At 42.7% G+C, this 26,107-nt stretch overlaps 2 protein-coding genes across 6 annotated transcripts in view; one reads left to right on the top strand and one right to left on the bottom strand.

Annotated features, from left to right (window-relative positions):
- Positions 1–15,834, bottom strand: part of tdp1 (tyrosyl-DNA phosphodiesterase 1) — a 76,863-nt gene extending 61,029 nt beyond the window's left edge. Inside the window, exons 1-10 of the mRNA XM_023993931.2 lie at positions 15,591–15,834; positions 11,579–12,264; positions 11,436–11,479; positions 11,270–11,325; positions 8,434–8,530; positions 7,920–7,954; positions 3,468–3,560; positions 623–793; positions 368–446; positions 10–186 (exon numbers count right to left, since the gene is read on the bottom strand). Coding sequence (XP_023849699.1) covers positions 10–186; positions 368–446; positions 623–793; positions 3,468–3,560; positions 7,920–7,954; positions 8,434–8,530; positions 11,270–11,325; positions 11,436–11,479; positions 11,579–12,257 — 1,431 coding nt within the window. The 5' untranslated portion in view covers positions 12,258–12,264; positions 15,591–15,834. The remainder of the gene's footprint in view (positions 1–9; positions 187–367; positions 447–622; positions 794–3,467; positions 3,561–7,919; positions 7,955–8,433; positions 8,531–11,269; positions 11,326–11,435; positions 11,480–11,578; positions 12,265–15,590) is intronic.
- A 142-nt stretch (positions 15,835–15,976) lies between these two features.
- Positions 15,977–26,107, top strand: part of efcab11 (EF-hand calcium binding domain 11) — an 87,430-nt gene continuing 77,299 nt past the window's right edge. For 2 of the 5 annotated variants that reach the window (XM_023993935.2, XM_023993939.2), the window contains exon 1: positions 22,181–22,341. In XM_023993935.2, coding sequence (XP_023849703.1) covers positions 22,264–22,341 — 78 coding nt within the window. In that variant the 5' untranslated portion in view covers positions 22,181–22,263. Of the gene's footprint in view, positions 16,254–22,180; positions 22,342–26,107 lie in introns of those variants that run through there. The other 3 variants (XM_023993934.2, XM_023993933.3, XM_023993932.2) reach the window with 3 other exon arrangements.

Below are 26,107 nucleotides of genomic sequence, written 5' to 3'. Positions count from 1 at the left end.
AGAACGTACCAAGTGCATTGGGGGATCTGGGCGAAGAGACGATTTGCCCAGGGTGGTCAGAGTGCGCTGGAACTCCCCTGCCAGCCACTTGGTCTTGTCCAACCCCATGGAGCCGATGCTGGAGAACTGACCAACGACAGGCCACTTCTCTTCGTCGGGGATGGGCCGCGTGTGGTCGCGCAACAGCTATACAAGAGAGAGACACAGAGACAGGGTCAGAACTGAGGAACACACGCGTTAGTGCTGGGCTGGAACAAAAGCCTACAAAACAAAATGCAGCCATCCAACCCTGATATAGAGCACTCAAAAATGCCACAACTACTTCATCTGAGAATGTATAAGATAGAAGCAAGAGAAGAACTCTTACTTTTCTCAACCTCAGGTGACCCCACCTCTCCATGTCTGAGCCCAAGTACCTCCCTGGAGTGGAACCTATCAGATACACCCTGAGGAGAAGAGAGGTAGGAGCTGTCAACATCTCAAATGGGTCCAGTTCAGTTGGCATGAAGTGGGAAAACCCCCCAAAATGAGTTATTATGGACACGCTAGTACCTAATATGTGTCAAATGTTTTCAGCTGCGTCATGCCAATTGAACATGATCATCGATCAACATCGTCTCACCTGGTCTCAGACAGGTCATGCTCTCTGATCCTCTGGATCCAGTCGGTGATTTCGGGGGCACGATAGGCCCCCAGGTACTCCAGGAGGTCCCGCTTGAAAAGGGTGGGAGACTCCCCCGCTGTCTCTGGACTCCCCTTGGGTAACCGTAAATACAGAGGACTCATCCACAACCTGACACACACACACACACACACACACACACACACACACACACACACACACACACACACACACACAAAGATACTGTCACAATACAACATCTGATAAATATTACTGCACACATTACAATAATACAACCCCTAGTCATCAGTGTTCTGATGAATCCCCATGAGTCTGCATTTCCCCTCAGGGGAGCAATGACGTGTTTTTCATTCTCCATTCTAGACAAAATAAACACAGCGAGACAATCTCACAACATCAACACACCCTGCATAATATTCCTTTAGTCATCCACAGCATGACAGAGGCTGAAAGCCAGGGTGGGGTGACAGACATTGCAAGTGTGTGTGATGTGACTAGGGATGCGCGATATATCGGTGAGCATATCGGAATCGGCCGATATTAGCTAACAAAATGCTAACATCGGCCTGATGTGTCGTTTAACGGCGATGTCAAAGCTGACGTGCATACCTAGATAACGTAGGTAGATGACGTAATGACGGCACGAAAAAGACAGCGCTACACGTGCAACACAGCATTCCTAACCTAGCCCACAATGTCTGCTGTGTGGATCTATCTTTAAGTTTCATTTGAAAGTGATTCAGCCCCAGACGTTCAGCGACTACTTAGAACAAAAGCACAAAAAACTAAAAAACTAAGCGTACACTTCCAACAACTAAACAAGTTCAAGTCGAGCAGTCATTTGAAAGAGTAAGATAATTTCAGCGAGACAACTCAAAGGCAAAATCCATAAAGGCCAAGATAATGGAATTCATTGCCCTTGACAATCAACCGTTCTCTGTCGTGGATGATGTTGGCTTTCGCCGACTGGTCGAGCACTTCGAGCCCTGGTACACACTACCAAGTAGGCGCTATTTTTCAGATGTTGCCCTACCGGAGTTACACAGTATTGTTGAAACGCATATCCATGAGCTACTGCTATTAGCTTCACAACTGACATTTGGACCAGCAATGGTGGGTCGACGAGGATTTCGTACTGAGGAAAGCCGTATTGCATGCTCAGGAATGTGCTGGTTCTCATACCGCTGCTGCTATTTCAATGGATTTTGACAACATGTTTGAAACTTGGAAACATGAACACAATCCTAGCTCCATTCGAACAACCGACTCGAGAAATAAGCTCATCAACTGCGTCTGCAGCAGATGTGATACCCTCTGTCATGGCATTGAAACGCCTGCTCAACAAAACTGCCGACACAAACCGTGGGGTTAAAACGTGCAAAAGTACTCTACTAGAGGCTGTGAATAAGCGATTCGGTGGCATTCTCTCTGAGCCTCATTACTGTGTCGCCACCATGCTCGATGCTATGTACAAAGACCGCTACTTCGATGCAGACAAGAAACAGGATTTACGTGAAATGTTACAGACACAGCTGGACACGGACACAGTGACAGTGCACACCGAGGAAGAAAAGCCACGGACAGACACAGCTGAAACTTCACTGCTTGACATGTATGATGAAATCCTGGTTGAGAATGAAACGATTGAACAAATGTACAACAAAACAGCACAGTAAGTAAGTGAAAGAAATTGGTTTTGATTATGTTTTACTGGTAATGTGGACATACGTAAATGCCAACAAAATAACTTTTTGGTCAGTGTGTGTTTCAACTATTTAACTGTACTAGAACGTTTAAAACGCCAAAAGGCCGCTATTTGTTTTTTATATCGGTTATAGGAATTAGGATTTTGGCAAGGAAAATATCGGATATTGGTATCGGCCAAAAATGTCATAGCGGTGCATCCCTAGATGTGACCCCAATGACAGGGCAGGCTGCTACAAAATAGAACAAAACAGAGCTCATCAATATGGATTCCAGACACCAGGAAGCCATTCTAGGTAGATGCCAAAACCAGACATACACTACAACTTCTTCAACATGATGATCAGATAGAGACAGAGTAAAAGTGAATGTGATTTTGAGAGTATCTCTGTGTGTGTGTGTGTGTGGAGAGACAGGGAGAGAAGAGAGAGTGAGAAACCGTATTCAGGTAAGGCAGGAAGGAGTAAGGCAAAGGAGAAGCCAAACTATAGTTCTGCTAATGCTGCTCTCTCTGTTAGTCTCTCTAATGGAGCTGGTTTAAAGGGTTAGGGAGAGGCGGAGTAGAAAGTAAATGATCTGAGGGAATCACCTGAATGAAAGAATACAACAAAAATGGGATGATTACATCTCTACTGTTTGTGTAAGAGAGTAGAGAGATGAACTGCAGAGATATTGAATAGACCTATGTGGTTCTGTAAAATAATCAGTGCAGGTTCATTCCTATGAAAGGTTTTGGCCCAAAAAAATGAAAAACGTGCCCCGTTACTATTTGGGTATAAAAGGCGCCTCATTTCAGCTTGCTGAGTGAGTTGTCATGGAAACCAAGAGAAAATGTGTTATTAACGTGGGAATGAATCACGACGACAGCTATTCAACTCAGACATGAGGCTAATGTTGTGTTCTTTTTTTAACCAAACTAACAACTTTAAAGACACCTGGTTCTCCGGCAATTGCAAGAAACCTGGGCAAAAACAGGACATCAATAACTTTATAATTAACAACAGAATGATGAAGTTGAAGTTCACCTCATCTCAACTGAGAGTGTAGAAACTGTCACCTGGCATAGCAATCAGTCTATAGAAATGGTAGTCTTCAAACATGGCCACCGTCAGAGACTCACCCCTGTGTTTTCTGGTACCAGTCTGCTCTGATCATGTTGGAGGTAAGGATGACCACTCTGAAGCCTTCCTCGTACCACAGCAACATCATCTTCCTGACACCACAAGATGGAGGACACATGTCAATTGAGGACACAAACGTGCACGCAGATGCACCACACACATACAAACAACTGAACCACAACAACATTCAACTTCAAGAGACTTTGCAGATTTGTATTCTGTATTTAACCAGTGAATCTGATTAAGATGCGACACCATCTTCACTGCTCTGTTTAGTATAATGTATCTCATGTATTATCAAACTCTTGAAACCTTCCTTAACCTCAGCTGGCGAATCTACCATACCTTTCCAGGGTCATTCACACAATCTATCCTGTAGCATTAATACAAAGTAATAGCCCTCATAGAACGAAGAGAGTACATAATTCCACCACATCAGTATTCTGAGGGATATACACACTAAGTGCATTTTAGCTACTAGGGCAATTTCACGCCAGGATGGCTCAAAGATATTTATGATGTTTTGGATTTTCCTGAAATAAAATAAATAAAAGGTCCTTTGGGGGAATAATGTTCGGCATACCTTCAAAGTCTGTATTCAACATTACTATTGAGAAACGATTGATTCAAGTTTAAGAAAACGTGTGACATTTTGGCTTTACCCTGGGCATCTTTTAGGCCCTACCCTGGGCATCTTTTAGGCCTTACCCTGGGCATCTTTTAGGCCTTACCCTGGGCATCTTTTAGGCCCTACCCTGGGCATCTTTTAGGCCCTACCCTGGGAATCTTTTAGGCCCTACCCTGGGCATCTTTTAGGCCTTACCCTGGGCATCTTTTAGGCCTTACCCTGGGCATCTTTTTTGGCCCTACCTGGGATCTTTTTGGCTTACCCTGGGCATCTTTTTGGCCTGTACCCTGGGCATCTTTTAGGCTTTACCTGGGCATCTTTTAGGCCTACCCTGGGCCTCTTTTAAGGCCTTACCCTGGGCATTTTAGGCCTACCTGGGCATTCTTTTAGGCCTTACCCTGGGCATCTTTTAGGCCTACCCTGGGCATCTTGGCCTTACCCTTGCATCTTTGGCCTTACCCTGGGACTTTTAGGCCCTACCTGGGCATCTTTTAGGCCTACCTGGGCATCTTTAGGCCTTACTCTTGGGCATCTTTTAGGCCTTACCTGGGCATCTTTTAGGCCCTACCGCTGTGCATCTTTTGGCCTTACCCTGGGCATCTTTTGGCGCCTTACCTGGGATCTTTTGGGCCTTACCCGGCATCTTTTGGGCATTACCCAGGGCATATTTTGGGCTTACACAATGAGTCTATCGATGCTACAAAGCCAGTCTTGGTGTCATTTGAAACCTTACGTGTGCTTCTGAAATATGAGTAGTGTTAAAAATAACATTTCTTTACGGACAATTAAAAATATAAACGTAAATCTCTCAAAAGTACCCTTTTTGACACTATACTCCACATACTCCACATCTAATTTCCGGAGTGGGCTCTCTTATACATATAATTTGGCATTACAATGCATTCGGAAGTATTCAGACCCCTTGACTTTTTCCACATTTTTTCCCCTCATCAATCTACACACAATACTCCATAATTACAAAGCAAAAACAGGTTGACATTTTGCAAATGTATTAAAAATAAAACTTAATATCACATTTACATAAGTATTCAGACCCATTACGCAGTACTTTGTTGAAGCACATTTGGCAGCGATTACAGCCTTGAGTCTTCTTGGGTATGACTCTACAAGCTTGCACACCTGTATTTGGAGAGTTTCTCCATTCCTCTCTGTAGATCCTCTCAAGCTCTGTCAGGTTGGATGGGGAGCGTCGCTGTACAGCTATTTTCAGGTCTCTGCAGAGATGTTATATCAGGTTCATGTCTGGGCTCTGGCTGGGCCACTAAAGGACATTCAGAGACTTGTCCCGAAGCCACTCCTGCGTTGTCTTGGCTGTGTGCTTAGGGTCATTGTCCTGTTGGAAGGTGAACCTTCGCCCCAGTCTGAGGTCATGAGTGCTCTGGAGCAAGGATTTCTCTGTACTTTGCTACGTACATCTTTGCCTCGATCCTGAATCGTCTCCCAGGCCCTGCCGCTGAAAAACATCCCCACAGCATGATGCTGCCACCACGGTTCACCATAGGGATGGTGCCAGGTTTCCTCCAGACGTGACGCTTGGCATTCAGGCCAAAGAGTTCAATCTGGTTTCGTCAGACCAGACAATCTTGTTTCTCAAGCAGAGATGGTTGTCCTTCTGAAAGGTTCTCCAATCTCCACAGAGTACTCTAGAGCTCTGTCAGAGTGACCATTGGGTTCTTGGTCACCTCCCTGAGCAAAGCCCTTCTCCCCTGATTGCTCAGTTTGGCCGGGCGGCCAGCTCTAGGAAGAGTCTTGGTGGTTCCAAACTTCTTCCATTTAAGAATGAAGGAGGCCACTGTGCTCTTGGGGACCTTCAATGCTACAGAAATGTTTTGGTACCCTTGCCAAGATCTGTGCCTCGACACAATCCTGTCTCGGAGCTCTATGGACAATTCCTTCGACCTCATGGCTTGGTTTTTGCTCTGACATGCACTGTCAACTGTGGGAACTTATATAGATAGACAAGTGTGAGCCTTTCCAAATCATGTCCAATCAATTGAATTTACCACAGGTGGACTCCAATCAAGTTGTAGAAACATCTCAAGGATGATTAATGGAATCAGGGTGCACTGGAGCTCCATTTCTAGTCTCATAGCAAAGTGTCTGAATACTTATGTAAATAAGGTATTTTTGTTTTTTAACATTTGGAAAAATGTATAAAAACCTGTTTTTGCATTGTCATTATGGGGTATTGTGTGTAGACTGCTGAGGGGAAAAAACTATATTTAATCAGTTTCAGAATAAGGCTGAAAACTAACAAAGTGTGGAAAAATTCAAGGGGTCTGAATACTTTCCGAAGGCACTGTATCGGCCATTGACCAATCACAGCCCTCCTTTAGTATTGCACATTCAGCAAATCACCCTTTCCTTTGAATCCATTTTCCCATTCATTGTGTTGGTCGTGCGCATAAAATGTAAAAACTTGCCATTCTGGCATGGAAATGCCCTGCAGTTTAATGTGTTAAAACTCAATTGAACTGGAGGAGCTGAAGGTAACAAAAACTTAAGTTTCACAGACATTGGTTTGGTGTTTTTCCAGGTTTGAAAAATATACCATTAGATGCCTTTTAGAAACTCCAGGCAGCGAAATATATGAATGTCAAACACTTCTACGGAGACTAAAATGAGACCTTGTGTTAAGAGGATTTGAAAAATAATTTCTATTCATCTCTTGGAGGAAAACCTCTTCGTGATCAATGAGACGAGAGGAGAGAGCTCCTCTGATTGCTCATCTTGTTGTGACTGTGTGTATGTACCTCTCTGTGTATGTGTGCCTAATATTTGTGTTAAGTAACTCTCTGTGTGTGTGTGTGTTTGTGGGTGTGTGTGTGTGTGTTGTGTGTGGTGTGTGTGTGTGTGTGTGTGTGTGGTGTGTGTGTGTGTCTGCTCTCTCTCTCTCTCTCTCTCTCTTCAGCCCGAGGTCGAACTAATCACGGAGCAGCAAAGTGCAACCCACCAGAGCAGACACGGCTGTTAGACCAGGATTATCTAGGCATCAATATTTTATTTACCCGCTAGAGAAATCTTTCAAACTCTCTCAAACAGGGAGAGATCACCCCCCGAGGCATCCAACCTCAGTCTCCGCGTACCTGAATAAACCAGAAGAATCATTCAACCCAGCGACAGGGGAGCAGGGAGAAATCAAACGTATAAATATGCAACAATGGAAACAGAGACTTGCTCTCCTGTTTAACACTTAGAATGAAACAGAATAGTTCAGATGAACACTTAAGCAGTGTTGCTCAGACAGATCAGATGAAAGTAGCGTACAAAGTAGCTTCCCACTAATCAGTTATCATCTCATGTAACAGACAACCTGGCTTGCAGTTTGTTCTCATGTTCACATTTAGAGTAGTTATTGAGTGTTATAATGGTGGTGGAGTGGTGATAGTACAGAATACTGATGCAGGCTCACTTGGATGTTGAGTGGGGGTATGATAGGTGACTTTTGCGCGCTACCTTCAATTTGAGATCCTTCCTCTTGGATCCTCTCGGTTAACATTAATGTGCATTAAAAGGTACACTTAGCTAAAGCTTCATTTGTTTATGCTCCAGCTCCACAGCATTTTTAATGAAATAGAAAAAAGAGAACCCTGGCCCTGACTCTGCGAGCTAGTTCTTCAGAGACCAAATAAACACATTTACCTATGAAACCATATTCCCCTCAGGCCTTACGCGTCGTCTCCACCGTTTGATGTAGAAAATACGCATAACCAACTCAGTGTGACAATTCTTCAAAACTCCCGATCAAATTACAAAGGTACATGGATGATATATGGTGCAAGGGGAGAAAAGGAACACTTACGTGTGGTGTGTTCCGAAAGCAATATCCAGTTTGGCCTGTTAGGAGACAAACAGGAAATCCAAATGAACACAGATGAGGCACTGGGATGGCTCATTAGGATAATGCATTACAGTTGGCTGGCTAGCAGTAAGAGACTGCTTTTTGGCGATTAGGTAAATTACTTAACTTCAAAAACGTTTACAGAAGACTGTGATTTAAATAATACCTCAAAATAGGTCAGGAATGAAAGAATAGGAGAATGGAGCAGAAGAAATAGGCTTTTTTGATTCGTTTGAGTTTATGTTGGGAGTCGATGTCTCTCTCTGGTGGGCTACGGTGTAAATTACAATGTGACACAATGTTGTGAATATTTTTTATGGGAAACAAGGGCAAGAGGAGAGTGAGAGGAAGGTAGAGGAGAAGTAGGCATGAGGAAAGTAAGTTGAGATAAGAGGGGAAGCCCGGAAGAAGGGCAAGTAAAAAAAGAGAGGTTGCAGAGGAGGAGAAAAAGACAAGAAGGTTAGAGATGTGTTACCTGGCAGAAGCGGACTTGACTGTACGGCTGGGCTTGCTGGAGCAGACGGGCCTTGGCCTCTCTCTTGTCTCCGTGGACAATCAGAACAGGCTTGTCTCTGTAGAACAGACAGGCCAGGGCGTCACCTTCACCAGTAGTAATAGTAGCAGGGTTTAAACACATCAAATGACATTTTATTGGTCGAGCACACATACTTTGCAGATGTTATCACGGGTGTAGCGAAATGCTTATGTTACTAGCTCCAACAGTGCAGTAATACCTAACAATACACGCAAATCCCCAAAAAAGAAAAGGAATTAAGAAATATAGAAATACTAGAACAAGCAATGTCAGAGTCTGGAAAATAAATATATACACTACCGTTCAAAAGGTTAGGGTCACTTAGAAATATATCTTAGTTTTGGAAAGAAAAGCAAATTTTTTGTCCATTAAAATAACATAAAATTGACAGAAATACAGAAATCTACATAGGGGTACAGAGGCCCATTATCAGCAACCATCACTTCTGTGCTCCAATGGCACGTTGTGTTAGCTAAGTTTATCATTTTAAAAGGCTAATTGATCATTAGAAAACCCTTTTGCAATTATGTTAGCACAGCTGAAAACTGTTGTTCTGATTAAAGTAGCAATAAAACTGGCCTTCTTTAGACTAGTTGAGTATCTGGAGCATCAGCATTTGTGGGTTCGATTACAGGCTTAAAATGGCCAGAAACAAATAACTTTCTTCTGAAACTCGCTGTGTACTACGCCTCACAAGTCCTCAACTGGCAGCTTCATTAAATAGTACCCGCAAAACACCAGCGTCAATGTCAACAGTGAAAAGGCGACTCCGGGATGCTGGCCTGAGACCTGAGTAGTGACCTGATGATCATTAGCAAGTTAGCAACACATGTCCAGAGTGCATAAGAAGAGATTACGGTGACTCAACGGTCACCTAGGATTTTACTGCGGTCATGACTAATGACTGCCGGTGTGGCGGTAATACGGTCACTGCAACAGCTCTAATCTTGACTTGGAAGAGTTCCAGTGTTGGATAGCCATAGCCAGCTAAGCAACATGGCATCACTCTCTGTTTGAGCCAGGTGTTTGAGTAGGTTAAACTAGCTAGCTGCATTAGCTATCTAAGTAAGTGAATGTGAAAGTGACAAAATACTAAATAGAGCTAGCTCTCTCTCGCTACTCTTACATTTTTTAAGAAATGAATTTGTTAAACTGTTCAACTATTCTCGTTCTCTCTCCGAGTCAAATACTCACCACTTTGTATGCATTGCAGTGCTGGCTAGCTGTAGCTTATGTTTTCAGTACTACATTCATTCTCTAATCCTTTGATTGGGTGGACAACATGTCAGTTCATGCTGCAAGAACTGATAGGTTGGAGAACGTCCTCCGGAACGTGTCATGATTACTGTGTAAGTCTATGGAGGACGAAAACGAACTGAAAACGAACTGTCCTCCGGCTACACCATGGTGCTACCCTACAGAGTGCTATTGAGGCTATTGTAGACCATTGTAAAACAGTGTGTTTTAATCAATTATTTGCTGACGTGAATATATTTAGTATAGTTTTATTTTAAAAAGATAACTAATGTTTCACTATTTTAAAAATTCTGAAATTCACTGAGGATGACAGTCCCTTTCCTCCACAGGTTGCAAGCCGTTGGTTGAAATTCTCCCGGAGAATTTGATGTTTTCGTCGGTTCGGCGTCCTCTTACACTAGCAAATCATGAGCCGATCACCACAGAATGCGGGTGTGTTCACAAACCATATCGTTGGTGCTGTCTTTCGTGGGGAAAGGCACCACATCTCAGTATGGAGCACATTTCACAATGCATGTATCATCTTAGCTGGTAACTTTATTCCTTGTGACAGGTACATTTACTGCAGCATTAACCAGGTTTCCATCCAACCTTTTTAATGTCAGATAAAAAAAACATCATGACAGGCCTGATGGAAACAGAAAATGTGTGTGTAAACTTATCAAATGTCGGCAAAACAAAATACACAAGACAAGGTGGGTTATTTTGTGTCGGTAAAATTACTAATGCGAGAAAGGTCGGTGGAAGCGCTTTTATGCGTAAATATTAATATAATAACCCTCATATCGAAGTAAACTTGGAGTCATAAAATGACATGTTGTGTGGTCCTCCCACTACAGATTAAATAAATTAGGAACTTCACAGAGTGGTGAAAGTGCATGTTGAGGAGCTTGATTCCCCTTTCCAATAAATATTGAGGGTCTTATTCTGGTGAAATGATCATCGATGCTTGGCTGCCGTTTGACAAATGAAAATAATCTCGCTCTTTAGTCCATAATAATCTCATGTAGGCTATACGCGCACGTGCCAATACCGGAGTGCGCACACTCGCTATATAACGCAACATTGTTTTGTGAGAAAACCATTAGTTGATTTGAAAATGTGATGGAAACATGGGAATGGGAATTTAACTGCAAAAAGGTATTTTTATGTGCACTACGTCATCGCGCACAATTCTTTTATCTGCAACAAGTCAATTTGACGGAAACATCTCTGGTCGGAAAAGGTCCATATTGTTTTCTTGCGGATTTTAGATTATTCGCATGAAAAAAGGCACAAATTGGATGGAAACCTAGCTATAGCCTATGTTAAAATAATATTAGGCCTAATATATCTAAATGATAGATTAATATGAATGAAAGTCTCATTTACACATCTCCATCTGGCTTTCTGGGGTCACCTTATATGAATTGCAGGATGGGCCACGGGGTGTTTCTTTTCGGTTCTGGGGGTGTTGGAACCGAATCTGATGGTTTGTCTGCTGTATATAGTTTGAGCTTAACAAAGAGTAGGGCATTACCTGAACTCAGGCGGGTACTGCTGCAACATCCAGGCAATGTCAAAGCAGTAGTTGAACTACAAAAGAAAGGACAGAGAACATAACTAAAACAGGCAAACTGTCTTTCATCTCCTTGAGTCAACCGAGCAACATACTTCAGTACTAGTGCAACTCAATGATCTCATACCTGCACAGATTCCTTCAGTGTCCCGAACAAAGGGGAGAGGATTTCTGAAATAAGGACACAAAAACCCACTGATGATTACCTGGCGAGTCATACAAGTCTCGACTGTCAACACAGAAATGAGAGCAGAGAGAGTATTCATTCACCTTTGATGTGCAGAGCCCCAGTGTTGTACCTCTTCTCCAGCCCTGTGACCTTGTTGAGGTAGAACCTGTAGGTGTCATTGACTGGAGGCACGCTAGTCTCAAAGAAGTCATCTGGTTCGTCTATGTAGTAGGTTCTGCCATGGGGGCTGGGAGGCCTTTCCGCCACCTTTGCCTTCTTCAGCTTGGGGCTCGACCTCTTGGGTGGCGGGTCTTTCTGTCCTGAACTTTGACCTTTAGCCTTATCATCGTCGTCGTCATCATCATCACTGTCCGAGAGAGCCCAGCCGGAAATTGAATCATCATCCTTCTTCCTCTTACCAGCCAGAAAGGGTCTGGATTGGTTGGATTCATACTTTACTGGCTTCAATTGGCTGGCCTGGGATGCCTGTCTGGCCTCAGAGCCAATAGAGAGGGGGGGGGCTGCAGTCACTGTGTCAGATTTAGGTTCAGGTTTCACCTCTATGGAAGGTGGAGGATCAGGATCATGTTTGGGTTGGTGGAAGTTGGAGGCTATCTTGGGGGAGTTGTGGTTAGAGACTGAAGATGTGTGTTGGTCAGGCGGGGGGCTGCCAAACAACAGAGGGCTGTTGTTGTTGTTTGAGGCAGAAGGGAGTGGGTCATCGTTGTCGTCATCGCTGCTGGAGAGTGTCCATTTCCCGTGCTGCCTCGCCTGTGACATTTCTGATCTGCGAGAGGTGAGAGGTCGACGTTGATTGGTCATGGTCAGAAGTTCGAGACAAGAGGCCCATGGTTGCCAGCTTCACAATCAAAGGAACAATTGGTCACTGATCTACAGTCAGTTTTGTCCCCCCCGAGTTAATTATATTATGTTTAGGATTGAGGTGAAAGGCTGATCCTAGAACTGTGGTTCGGGCCCACATATATAGGGCAAGTATATGTTATCGACATAACCTGGCCTTTACCACTACTGGTATAGAGGTCGACCGATTAATCGGAATGGCCGATTAATTAGGGCCGATTTCAAGTTTTTATAACATTCAGAAGTCAGTATTTTTGGACACCGATTTGGCCGATAAAAAAAATAAAAAAATAATATATATTTTTTTACACCTTTATTTAACTAGGCAAGTCAGTTAAGAACACATTCTTATTTTCAATGACGGCCTAGGAACAGTGGGTTAACTGCCTTATTCAGGGGCAGAACGACTGATTTTTACCTTGTCAGCTGGGGGATTAGTTTTTGCAACCTTCCGGTTACTAGTCCAACGCTCTAACCACCTGCCTTACATTGCACTCCACGAGGAGCCTGCGTGGCAGGCTGACTACCTGTTACGCGAGGGCAGCAAGAAGCCAAGGTAAGTTGCTAGCTAGCATTAAACTTATAAAAAACAATCAATCTTCACATAATCCCTAGTTAACTACACATGGTTGATGATATTACTAGTTTATCTAGCGTGTCCTGCGTTGCATATAATCGATGCGGTGCCTGTTAATTTCTCATCGAATCACATCCTACTTCGCCAAACGGGTGATAATTTAGCACTGTCGTTGCACCAAACCTAACCATAAACATCAATGCCTTTCTTTAAAATCAATACACAAGTATATATTTTTAAACCTGCATATTTAGTTAATATTGCCTGCTAACATGAATTTCTTATAATTAGGGAAATTGTGTCACTTCTCTTGCGTTCCGTGCAAGCAGTTAGGGTATATGCAGCAGTTTGGGCCGCCTGGCTCGTTGCGAACTGTGTGAAGTCCATTTATTCCTAACAAAGACCGTAATTAATTTGCCAGAATTGTACATAATTATGACATAACATTGAAGGTTGTGTAATGTAACAGCAATATTTAGATTTAGGGATGCCACCCGTTAGATAAAATACGTAACGGTTCCGTATTTCACTGAAAGAATAAACGTTTTGTTTTCGAAATGATAGTTTCCGGATTCTACCATATTTATGACCAAAGGCTCGTATTTCTGTGTGTTATTATGTTATAATTAAGTCTATGATTTGATATTTGATAGAGCAGTCTGACTGAGCGATGGTAGGCAGCAGCAGGCTCGTAAGCATTCATTCAAACAGCACTTTCGTGGGTTTGCCAGCAGCTCTTCAAGCATTGTGCTGTTTATGACTTCAAGCCTATCAACTCCCGAGATGAGGCTGCTGTAACCGATGTGAAATGACTAGCTAGTTAGCGGGGTGCGCGCTAACAGCGATTCAATCGGTGACGTCACTCGCTCTGAGACTTGGAGTAGTTGTTCACCTTGCTCTGCAAGGGCCGCGGCTTTTGTGGAGCGATGGGTAACGATGCTTCGAGCCCAGGTAGGGGCAAGGAGAGGGACGGAAGCTATACTGTTACACTGGCAATACTAAAGTGCCTATAAGAACATCCAATAGTCAAATATATATGAAATACAAATGGTATAGAGAGAAATAGTCCTATAATTCCTATAATAACTACAACCTAAAACTTCTTACCTGGGAATATTGAAGACTCATGTTAAAAGGAACCACCAGCTTTCATATGTTCTCATGTTCTGAGCAAGGAACTTAAACGTTAGCTTTTTTACATGGCACATATTGCAATTTTACTTTCTTCTCCAACACTTTGTTTTTGCATTATTTAAACCAAATTGAACATGTTTCATTATTTATTTGAGGCTAAATAGATTTTATTGATGTATTATATTAAGTTAAAATAAGTGTTCATTCAGTATTGTTGTAATTGTCATTATTACAAATAAATAAATCGGCCGATTAATCGGTATCGGCTTTTTTTGGTCCTCCAATAATCGGTATCGGCGTTGAAAAATCATAATTGGTCGACCTCTAATACATACTACAGCAGGGTATGACTATGATAGCCATTACACTAGTCATGGGGAAGATATCCCCAGAGGTGGACTGGATATTCTCCAATAATTCAGCCTCTAATTATTAGAAGGGAAATACTGTAACGTTACTATAACTGCTAACGTAAACTCGTACATCGCCTTGGTCCGTACAATTGCCCTTATTTTAGCGCCCCAAAAACGTAATACTTCCAGATCAACTGTAATGTCAATACCATTGTAAAGCACAATTTCTCCCCTTTCCAACAGAATCAATTACATGACCTAAACGCTGCCTGTTTCTGCATAATTCAAGCAGGCAATGAGCCCCGTCGGGTCTTTTTAAAAATGGCGGGTGGGGAAGCGAAACTAATGCGTGATAGTGAGAAGGAGAGATGTTGTGTGGGAAAATTGCTTTTTTTCCACTCGATCTGTCCAACTTATCACCTTATCGCTTCTAAAATGTAAATAAAACACTATAAAGAGTTTATATAATGTGTCATTACATACCTATTTGAAGGTTTGTGTCGAATTTTAATCGGGTTTTTAGGGCGGTGCTAAAGTGATCTTAGAAGTAAACAGCGGCTTTGAGAATGATGATCGCATGCAACGATGACGCAAAAAATGACTAGATATCCCCCCTTACCCCCGTCACTGTCCATTTCTTGTTTTTAAACAATGAGAGAAGTGCTACACCTGGTGTAAGACAGAAATAGTTGCTTTATGCCTGCTGTACGTTACGACATGACACGTCACGATGTAATGGAGGGTCCGTTTTTTCAACTTTTCTCCAATAATATAGAACCATTACCATGTCTATCAACGCTTGAATAGAAACCTAGTTCACACACCCGATTTTGAAGTCAACACAGTCCCATTAGTTTTCTTTGTAGCCTCGTTTGAATGTTGCGGTTGCGCACATTTGTACGGAATGGGGTGAGTTTACGTTACATTGAAAGAGATTGCACTGTACAGCAGTGTCAGTGCCACACAGACTTTAATAAAACACATATTATAACTCACAAATACACTGAACTGTTTTGTAAACCGTACACGCCCACTTAGTTTCTAGGCACATTCTTGCAAAAAAAGATAATGAGAAAATAGCTTTCAAAGTCAAACTACATGCAAGACTAATTGCAAGTAATGATTTAACTAGCCAGCCAGCAAGAATGTCATTAACGATTCAATGATGTGGTGGCGCGAAATACTCACTGCCAGGAGTTGAATTGTTGCAGTTACGGGTTAGACAAATTTCTCAAAAGATATTGCTACAACAATGCATAAATCTTTGATCTAATACCAGGAACGTGAATACTTCCAACGTAAGTGGCTTATTGCATAACCCAATCTGATAGCTATGTAATATATTATTGAATGATAAATGTTGCGATTTTTAGAAGCGTCTCGTTGTAATGTTTTGCTAAACAGTGTACTGAAACGTCCATCCCCAGCGAAACATGAAGTAAGTAATATTAGTTCCCATCTCGTGACGCGAGCTGACTTTTAGTCCAATCGCTTTTCACGACACTGAGGCTACATGGTCAATCTGACATCTGCAGTGGCCGTACAAGGCTCTGCAGGTTAATCCGATTAATGCAGTGGCCCCACAGCAATCACCTTGCATTGCCAGATCAAGCAAACATGGGCTTTAAAGCATTTACTGTGATTCAGCTTCAGCAGAAGTAAGGCGTCCGCATTGTTAAACCAAGTTATGCCCGTTGTCCAGCAGATGCATATGCGTTTTGTTTTTCCGGAAGTCTAACCCACATTTTCAGTACTTGAGGCGAAGGGAGAGATATAACTGGGACCAAAATACTGTCTTCTCCAGCAGGTGGCGTTCTTTCCGCTCCCCAAGCGAGGAGTTTTTGTATGGAGGTCAGTAACCACTTTTCCATCCACAGTTTTTATGCAAGTAATTACGTATTTGGATCTACTTCATTAAATGTTGGACAGTAGTTACATCTAATGGAAACAGGTTATTTTTACTTGAAATTATGACAGATTTACTTAATTTATTATTCAAACACTATTAGAAATGATTGACAAAATGTAGGGCTATTTAAGTATTCATGTTTCTAACAACTTGGGTCAAATGCCTCAAATTAATAAATTACTCCTTTCCAATAAATATCAAGGGTCTTATTATGGTGACATGATGATCAATGCTTGGCTGTCGTTTGACAAATACAAATTATAATATTTTGTCCATAATAATCTCATTATGTAGTAGGCTACCCACACTGTATCTGCAAACTGTTGGCAAGAGCCTACATGCCAAGACCAGAGTGAGCACTATTGCTATATAACCAGTGGCGTGTATTCATGGATGCCAAGGGAAGCCAGGTTTCCCCCCCCCCAAATATATTTTTTAATAATTAAAAACATTAAATAATTTATCTTTTGTGATAGGCGGAGACACAGGGGAACCCAAGAGCAGACTCAGACGAGGAAACGGGGATGAATGAACCAAGATGTTTATTGTAACACAGGGAGATATGGAGTGCAGATTCAGTGAAGCTTGGATGAGTTGTAGAAAACCAGATGTGGAGACTGAGGTTGGAGTGAGCTGGGTAGAACCGGGTAAACAGGTCCAGAGGGGAATCCAAGGTAGTGGTGGTGAGATGTGGAACGGAAGACAGGAGCCAGAGAGGTAAACTGCAATGAGAGGATAAACAGCGGCAAGCAGGGAAACAGGCACAGCAGAGTAACAGGATCTTGAATACTCATAAATAGCTAGAAGAGTAAACTGACTGAGCAGAGATTACGATCTGGCAGAGTGGAAGTGGCAGAGTGGAAGTGGCAGGACTGAGTATTTGTAGAGGTCTTGATTATGGAACGAGTTGCAGCTGATAGGGATCTGCTCTGACTCCAGCACACCTGTCTCCAACCACACAATCACACAGAGAGGGAGAGAGAGCGAGTGTACTGGGGGAGTAAACAGCAGGTCAAGAAGACACCGGATGAACACAAGAGGGTGTAGCAGGAGCAGATGTGACATTTCGTCTCTCTGTGTTTCATAATTTTCCTTCAATTCGCAAGAGGCTGAACGTATCTCACCGGAGAATGCATCCGAGCGAGCATACAGTGCCCCTCTGTCGTTGTATGTGTATGCCATCTATCTGATGCTGTCTGGTCCAAAAGAGTATGACAATGTTGTCGACCGTAGCATTGAATGCAAGGGAAGCCAGATAGCATTTGGCCTCCCTTGATAAAACATTTTTTATAAAATAATAGCCAATCAGCACTGAGCTAAACTGAGTGAGCTCAACTGTGAATGGTCCTGGCACAACAACAAAAAAGTGTCAAGGGAAGCCAGTTTGGATTTGGTGTCACTCCAATCAAATTGCATCGAGAGCATATATCATTTACAGAAACAACTTGAATTGTTGCATCTCGTTGTATTGTTGTCCTCCAGTGACTAGCTAGCTAAAATAGGCCCTTTCCTAAATTAGCCATGGACGGAGATAGGGATTTAGACTTGTGGTTTTACTTTATTCTCTGTGCTGGCCAATGATTAGAACTGCGATTCTGATCCAACCATTAATTCGTACATTGTGCCCCTGGCCTGAGAGGATGGAAGTTCAATATGTAGCTAGATGTGGAAGACTAATGTTAACTAGCTAATGTTGCCCATGAAAGGAAGTTAGGCTAGCGAGTAAGCATTTTAGCCAGGTAGCCTAAGATTTTTTTTTTAAGCGTGAACTGTATGACAGAGTGATAGACCGTTTCGTCAACATGAATGGCGTTGCCGTTTCTCTACAAGTAGGGTGAGTCAACATGTTTATTCTACATGCAGGAACGCGCACACACACTGAAATCAGAAACATGGACAGACATCATATTTAGCTTACATTGATTGGACTAAATTGTTATTGGGATATTTTAGTTGTCACTGTATTAGACTAAGCCCCTGTTGGAGCCTATTTTTCCCTATTCCATAAAAGAGGTAGGCCTACCTGTTTGACAGAAGCAATTATGCTATCCATAGATCTGTCAGTATAGCCAAATCCTCCAATACTGTCACCATGCACTCCTTATATACCTCCGTATCTCAAATCAAATTGTATTAGTCACATGCGCCGACCACAACAACAATTCACCTTACAGTGAATTGCTTAAGACTCTAATCAACAATGCAGTTTAAAAAATATGAATAAGAAATAAAAGGAACAAGTAATTAAAGAGCAGCAGTAAAATAACAATAGCGAGACTATATACAGGGGGTACCGGTACAGAGTCAATGTGTGGGGGCACCGGTTAGTCGAGGTAATTGAGGTAATATGTACATGTAGGTAGTGTTATTAAAGTGACTATGCATAGATAATAAGCTAGGAGTAGCAGCGGCGTAAAAGATGGGGGGCAATGCAAATAGTCTGGGTAGCCATTTGATTAGATGTTCAGGAGTCTTATGGCTTGGGGGTAAAGCTGTTTAGAAGCCTCTTTGACCAAGACTTGGCGCTCCAGTACCGCTTGCCGTGTGGTAACAGAGAGAACAGTTTATGACGACAATTTTTAGGGCCTTCCGCTAACACCGCCTGGTATAGAGGTCCACGATGGGAGGAAGCTTGGCCCCAGTGATGTACTGGGTCGTACGCACTACCCTCTGTAGTGCCTTGCGGTCGGGAGGCCGAGCAGTTGCCATACCAGGCAGTGATGCAACCAGTCATTATGCTCTCGATGGTGCAGCTGTAGAACCTTTTGAGGATCTGAGGACACATGCCAAATCTTTTCAGTCTCCTGAGGGGGAATAGGTTTTGCCGTACCCTCTTCACAACTGTCTTGGTATGCTTGGACCATGGTAGTTTGTTGGTGATGTGGACACCAAGGAACTTGATGCTCTCAACCTGCGCCACTACAGCCCCGTCGATGAGTATGGGGGCGTGCTCGGTCTTCCTTTTCCTGTAGTCAACAATCATCTCCTTTGTCTTGATCACGTTGAGGGAGAGGTTGTTGTCCTGGCACCACACGGCCAGGTCTCAAAACCTCCTCCCTATAGGCTGTCTAGTTGTTGTCGGTGATCAGGCCTACCACTGTTTTGTAATCGGCAAACTTAATGATGGTGTTCGAGTCGTGCCTGGCCATGCAGTCATGAGTGAACAGGGAGTACAGGAGGGTACTGAGCACGCACCCGAGAGGCCCCTGTGTTGAGGATTGGTGTGGCGGATGTGTTGTTACCTACCCTTACCACCTGGGGGCGGCCCGTCAGGAAGTCCAGAATCCAGTTGCAGAGGGCTTGGTGTGTTTGGTTAAACGTAGGGCTCAAATTGAGTGAGGGTATGCCATACCCTTCTTTAAAAAAGGGGGAAAAGGATTGTTAACTTTATATTTTGAAATAAATAAAAAGTATCCAGATAATATGAAGCGTTCTATACTTATTTCTGTGATGCCTTATGCTAGAAACAAAGTTTGAAATGGCCACAAAGTAAGTGACTTATGCATATGGGTATACAGTGCCTACAGAAAGTATTCAGACCCCTTGACTTTTTCCACATTTTGTTACGTTGGCCTTATTCTAAAATTGATTAAATAAAAACATTTCCTCAGCAATCTACACACACAATACCCCATAATGACTAAGCGAAACCAGGTTTAGACATTTTAGCAAATGTATTAAAAATAAAACAGAAATGCCTTATTTACATAAGTATTCAGACTCTTTGCTATGAGACTTGAAATTGAGCTCAGGTGCATCCTGTTTCCATTGATCATCCTTGATGTTTCTTCAACTTTATTGGAGTCCACCTGTTGTAAATTCAATTGATTGTACATGATTTGGAAAGGCACACATCTGTCTATATTAGGTCCCAACATTGACAGTGCATGTCAGAGCAAAAACCAAGCTATGAGGTCGAAGGAATTGTCCATCGAGCTCTGAGACAGGATTGTGTCGAGGCAGAGATCTGGGGAAAATGAGCATTCGGAGGGTCTTGGTCAGGGAGGTGACAAAGAACATGATGGTCACTGACAGCTCTAGAGTTCCTCTTTGGAGATGGTAGAACCTTCCAGAAGGACAACCATCTCTGCAGCGCTCCACCAATCAGGCCTTTATGGTAGAGTGGACAGACAGAAGCCACTCCTCAGTAAAAGGCACATGACAGTCCGCTTGGAGTTTGCAAAAAAGGCACCTAAAGACTCAGAATATGAGAAACAAGATTCTCTGGTCTGATGAAACCAAGATTGAACTCTTTGGCCTGAATGCCAAGCTTCACGTCTGGAGGGAATCCTGGCACCATCCCTACGGTGAAGCATAGTGGTGGCAGCATCATGCTATGGAGATGTTTTTCAGAGGCAGGGACTGGGAGACTAGTCAGGTTTGAGGAAAAGATTAACCCAACGCCTCTGAATCAGAGAGGTGCGGGGGGCTGCCTTAATCGACATCCACGTCTTCGGCGCCCGGGGAACAGTAGCAAAGGACAGTGAGATCCTTAATGAAAACCTGCTCCAAAGCGCTCAGGACCTCAGACTGAGGCGAAGTTTCACCTTCTAACAGGACAATGACCCTAAGCACAACGCAGGAGTGGCTTCGGGACAAGTCTCTGAATGTTCTTGAGTGGCCCAGCCAGAGCCCGGACTTCAACCCGATCGAACATCTCTGGAGAGACCTGAAAATACCTGTGAAACAACGCTCCCAATCCAACCTGACAGAGCTTGAGAGGATATGCAGAGAAGAATGGGAGAAACTCCCCAAATACAGGTGAGCTTGTTGCGTCATACCCAAGAAGACTCGAGGCTGTAATCACTGCCAAAGGTGCTTCAACAAAGTACTGAGTAAAGGGTCTGAATACTTATGTAAATGTGATATCAGTTTTTTTTTTTATGTACATTTGCAAACATTTCTAAACCCGATTTTGCTTTGTCATTATGGGGTATTGTGTGTAGATTGAGGGGGGAAAACTATTAATACATTTTAGAATAAGGCTGTAACCTAATGATATGTGGAAAAAGTCAAGGGGTCTGAATACTTTCCGAATGCACTGTATTGATTCTGCTCTATGACATTCTGAAGCTGAGCTGCGACCTTCAATATTCGAGGAGTCAAAAAATGTACTTTGCTATTCTGTCTCTATTAATTGAGCTTTTCATTTTCTGAAAATAGGATGTTTAAACCCAGGGAGTTTTTATAGAAGCACTTATGTTGGGTTAAGCAACGGATTAGTAGCCATGGGTTGAAGCTTACATTTTTCTGCCTCAGTTGAGCCTCTGTATGCGTGGAAAGGTAACTTGGAAGTGCCATACTTAGATTCATACGGATGTCTAATGTTTGATTATTTGCAAACAGAAACATTTTAGTTTCAAACAAGACATTGTGGTTTGACATTGGAGAAATATGGTAAGAATACCTATTTCTCTGTCCATTCTTCCCTGAAACTATCCACCTTTCTTTTGAGACTTTTTCAGGGTGACATTTTCTCTTGGTTGCTAGCTGTCTTTCCACAATCAACGGACAAAGAAATATAAAAAACGAATTTAATAGAGACTTGTGATTTTATCAGTGTAATCAGACTGAAAATATTAGGATATGTTATTGACATTGAACTGATTATATAGCCTACTAATCAGATGTGTTAATTGTGTTTAATATGTAGTGTAGGCCAATGAATTGGGCTGCTATTATGTTGTTCTATGTTGACTATTAGGCCACACCTAATGCTTAGACCTGCTGCCCTACACTATTCAGGTTCAGCGGGTGGTACTTTTTCCACCACTATCAAACAGGTAACCAAAATGTAACGTGATTGACCACACACTACCGCACGGTAGGTGGCGGCATGCACAAACAAAATGTGCGAACACCATGATACCGAAGAAGAAGAACAGGTAACCAACCGTGAATCTCATACGGTCTCCACGGAAACTTAACTTCTCGTCTGTGCAATGTACCAACATGGAAATGTGTTCTCTAACACATTTAGCCAGAAAACCAAGAGAAATCACCGACATCGACAAGAAGAAGTTTGAAACGGTAAGAACTAACGTTAGCTAACGGTACTGTACCCATTCATAGACTACTGTAGGTAACATATTTTGCGGTTGTCTGATAGAGGCAGAATGGCTCCGTAATTGGCTGGCCCTTGTGTGGGAGTACAGTTCAGGGTACCGACGTTTACCGTATTATTACCATGTCAAGTTCTGTAAAAGTACATCACATAATTTCCGTCTACACTAGTATCATTCGTGTTCAGAGACCAGGGGGTCCGGGATGCCAAGGCAAGCAGAGTTCAGTTCACAGGTGAGTGACACTAACGTTACACGGCTAATCTTTTACATGCTGACAAGACCGCACACGCACGTTAATTTTGTCCACCCACATCAGATGCGATTAGGACATGCAGGTTGAAATATCAAAACAAACTCAGAACCAATTATAAAATTTTTGGGACAGGTCGAAAAGCATTAAACATTTATGGCAATTTAGCTAGCTAGCTTGCTTTTGCTATCTCATTTGTCCTGGGAGATAAACATTGGGTTATTTATTTTACCTGAAATGCACAAGGTCCTCTACTCCAACAATTAATTCACAGATGAAACGGTAAACCAAATTTGTTTCTAGTCATCTCTCCTCCTTCCTTCAAGTTTCTTCATCTTTTTATTTTGGACTTTATATGGCTTTTGGCAACCAACTTTAGGTGCATTATAGCAACCGACTGGAGTGTGGACCTAAGTTCATCTTTCAATCACCCATGTGGGTATATGCTCCTGAAAACCAATGAGGAGATGGTATTTTGGTATATGCTGCTGAAAACCAATGAGGAGATGGGAGAGGCCAGACTTGCAGCGCGTTGAGAGTCACAAATATAACCCATTTCTATTTTAGCGCTTGGCCATGCAGATGCTCTGCGAGCAGTGTCGGTGCAATGATTGAATAACATGTATATGTACATTTACATCCGGTCTGGTCAACATATTACACCGCCCACGTCGCGTGCAAAATACATTTACACATACATGTTATTCAATCATTGCACCCACACTGCTCGCGCGCGTCTTCTAGGCAGGTGCTAAAACAACTTGTTTCCAGTGACTCTTCACACGCTGCAAGTCCCGTATCTCCCATCTCCTCATTGGTTTTTCGGAGCATATACTCATGTGGGTTATTAACAATAGGGCACGAGGGGGTGTGGTATATGGCCAATTTACCACGGCTAAGGGATGTTCTTATGCACGATGCAACGCATAGTGCCTGGATACAGCCCTTAGGCGTGGTATATTGGCCATATACCACAAACCCCCGAGGTGGCTTATTGCTGTTATAAACTGGTTACCAAAGTAATTAGAGCAGTAAAAATAAATATTTTGTCATACCCGTGGTATACGGTCTGATATACTACGGCTGTCAGCCAATCAGCATTCAGTGCTCGAACCACCCAGTTTATAATGAAAGATGAACTGAGGTCCACACTCCAGGCCAGTTGGTGGTGGTAATGCACCTTAAAGTTGGTTGCCGATGGCCAAATAAAGTCCAAAGAAAAAGAGGCCCCTGATGGAGGAGAGATTACTAGAAACAAACTTGAGCTGTGTTCGAATGCTCATACTAACTGTACTATTTGTGACATGAATTGAGTATATAGTATGCTTATTGGTCAAAGTATGGATATAGTTAGTATGCCAAAAGTTCCTGGATGTCATACTAAATTCGCCAAAATACAAAGTATACATGCAGTGGACACTATGTCCGTGCTTTTAGGGCCCATAATGCAATTCTTCAGAAAATGGGCGTGGCTTCACGTTTTCAGATTGGAGGAAAATATGCAAAATGAGAGTGGATACAAATTCATTGCTTTAACTAATTATGACATGTTAAAATGTTGAGCAATGTAATAAAGTAATGACTTTTCAAATAAGTTACGTTACATGTTATGTTGGCTGACAATTTATTAGCTACGCTATCATAACGAACCGCATAGCATTACAGCAGTATGTACTGGTATGTTAGCTAGTTACCTAGCGTTAGTTGGCTACTAATATATCGAACTTGTCAGGCAGTATTGTTAACTATCTGCTCTCTAACTAAATACCCAACGTTTATTGTCTTTATTATTCACATCATTCTTAGCTAAGTGGTATAGTCGTTGTGCGTTTCAATGGACATTGTTCATTCTGGCTATCTACTCCGATTTCAGAGCACTCTCGTGCAGAATAACTGATGAATTTACAAACGCTCATCACCTGTTGAATATGTCCGGTGTCAGTAAAGGTCGGCAAAAAAAAGCTTAATTAAATTGTTGCCAGCAGCACAGTTAGTCACCAATGCTCTGGATAACATGAAAACAGCCTAACCATCTCTACTAGGGCGAGTAAAATGGTCAGAGTGAAGTGTTCTTTCATTTGTGTTTGGAAGTAGCTAGCCAACGTTAGCCAGTTAGCTTGGGTGCTTGACTGGCGTTAAACGCTCGGATCGACCCTACTCCTCTGTCAGAGCGTCCAGTGTGCTCTTTGAACGCTACGAGAGCCAAATGCTAATCGGCCAACATATGTGCCCGACCTGACTTCAGTCTTATAGACTGTTCTCTCTGCTACCGCACGGCAAGCGGTACCGGAGCGTCAAGTCTATGTCCAAAAGGCTCCTTAACAGCTTCTACCCCCAAGCCATAAGACTGCTGAACAGTTAATGACCTCACTAATGCTCTTGTGGCTTAAAAAATAAATAAATAAATAGAACCAAGTCCCTGCAGCAATTTTCCAACATCAATGTTATATATTAATGCCCATGATTGTGGAATGAGATGTTCGACGAGCAGGTGTCCACATACTTTTGATCATGCAGTGTATATTCAAATCAAATCAAGTTTATTTTATATAGCCCTTCGTACATCAGCTGATATCTCAAAGTGCTGTACAGAAACCCAGCCTAAAACCCCAAACAGCAAGCAATGCAGGTGTAGAAGCACGGTGGCTAGGAARAACTCCCTAGAAAGGCCAAAACCTAGGAAGAAACCTAGAGAGGAACCAGGCTATGAGGGGTGGCCAGTCCTCTTCTGGCTGTGCCGGGTGGAGATTATAACAGAACTATGCCAAAGATGTTCAAAAATATCAATAAGTGACAAGCATGGTCAAATAATAATCATGAATAATTTTCAGTTGGCTTTCATAGGCATCATTAAGAGTTGAAAATAGCAGGTCTGGACAGGTGGCGGTTCCATAACCGCAGGGAGAACAGTGAAACTGGAATAGCAGCAAGGCCAGTGGACTGGGGACAGCAAGGAGTCATCATGCTGGTAGTCCTGACGTATGGTCCTAGGGCTCAGGTCCTCCGAGAGAGAGAAAGAAGAAGAGATTAGAGAGAGCCAAGATTTTCAAAATGTCATAAATGACAAGCATGGTCAAATAATAATCAGGAATAAATATCAGTTGGCTTCATTAACCGACATTAAGAGTTGAAAACAGCAGGTCTGGGACAGGTAGGGGTTCCATAACCACAGGCAGAACAGCTGAAAACTGAATAGCAGCAAGGCCAGGCGGACTGGGGACAGCAAGGAGTCATCATGCCCGTTTTGCCGTGACGTATGGTCCTAGGGCTCTGGTTCTCCGAGGAGAGAAAGAAAGAAGAGAACGAGAAATTAGAGAGCATACTTAATTCACACAGGACACTGGATAAGATAGGAGAAGTAATCCAGGTATAACCAACTGACCCTAGCCCCCGACACATAAACTACTGCAGCATAATACTGGAGCTGAGACAGGAGGGTCAGGAGACACTGTGGCCCATCAGAAGAAACCCCCGACAGGGC

This window comes from Salvelinus sp. IW2-2015, linkage group LG9 (assembly GCF_002910315.2).
Source record: "Salvelinus sp. IW2-2015 linkage group LG9, ASM291031v2, whole genome shotgun sequence".
Taxonomy (NCBI): domain Eukaryota; kingdom Metazoa; phylum Chordata; class Actinopteri; order Salmoniformes; family Salmonidae; genus Salvelinus; species Salvelinus sp. IW2-2015.
The sequence above is the reverse complement of the archived record's forward strand: the minus strand, read 5'-3'. Positions and strand labels throughout refer to the sequence as shown.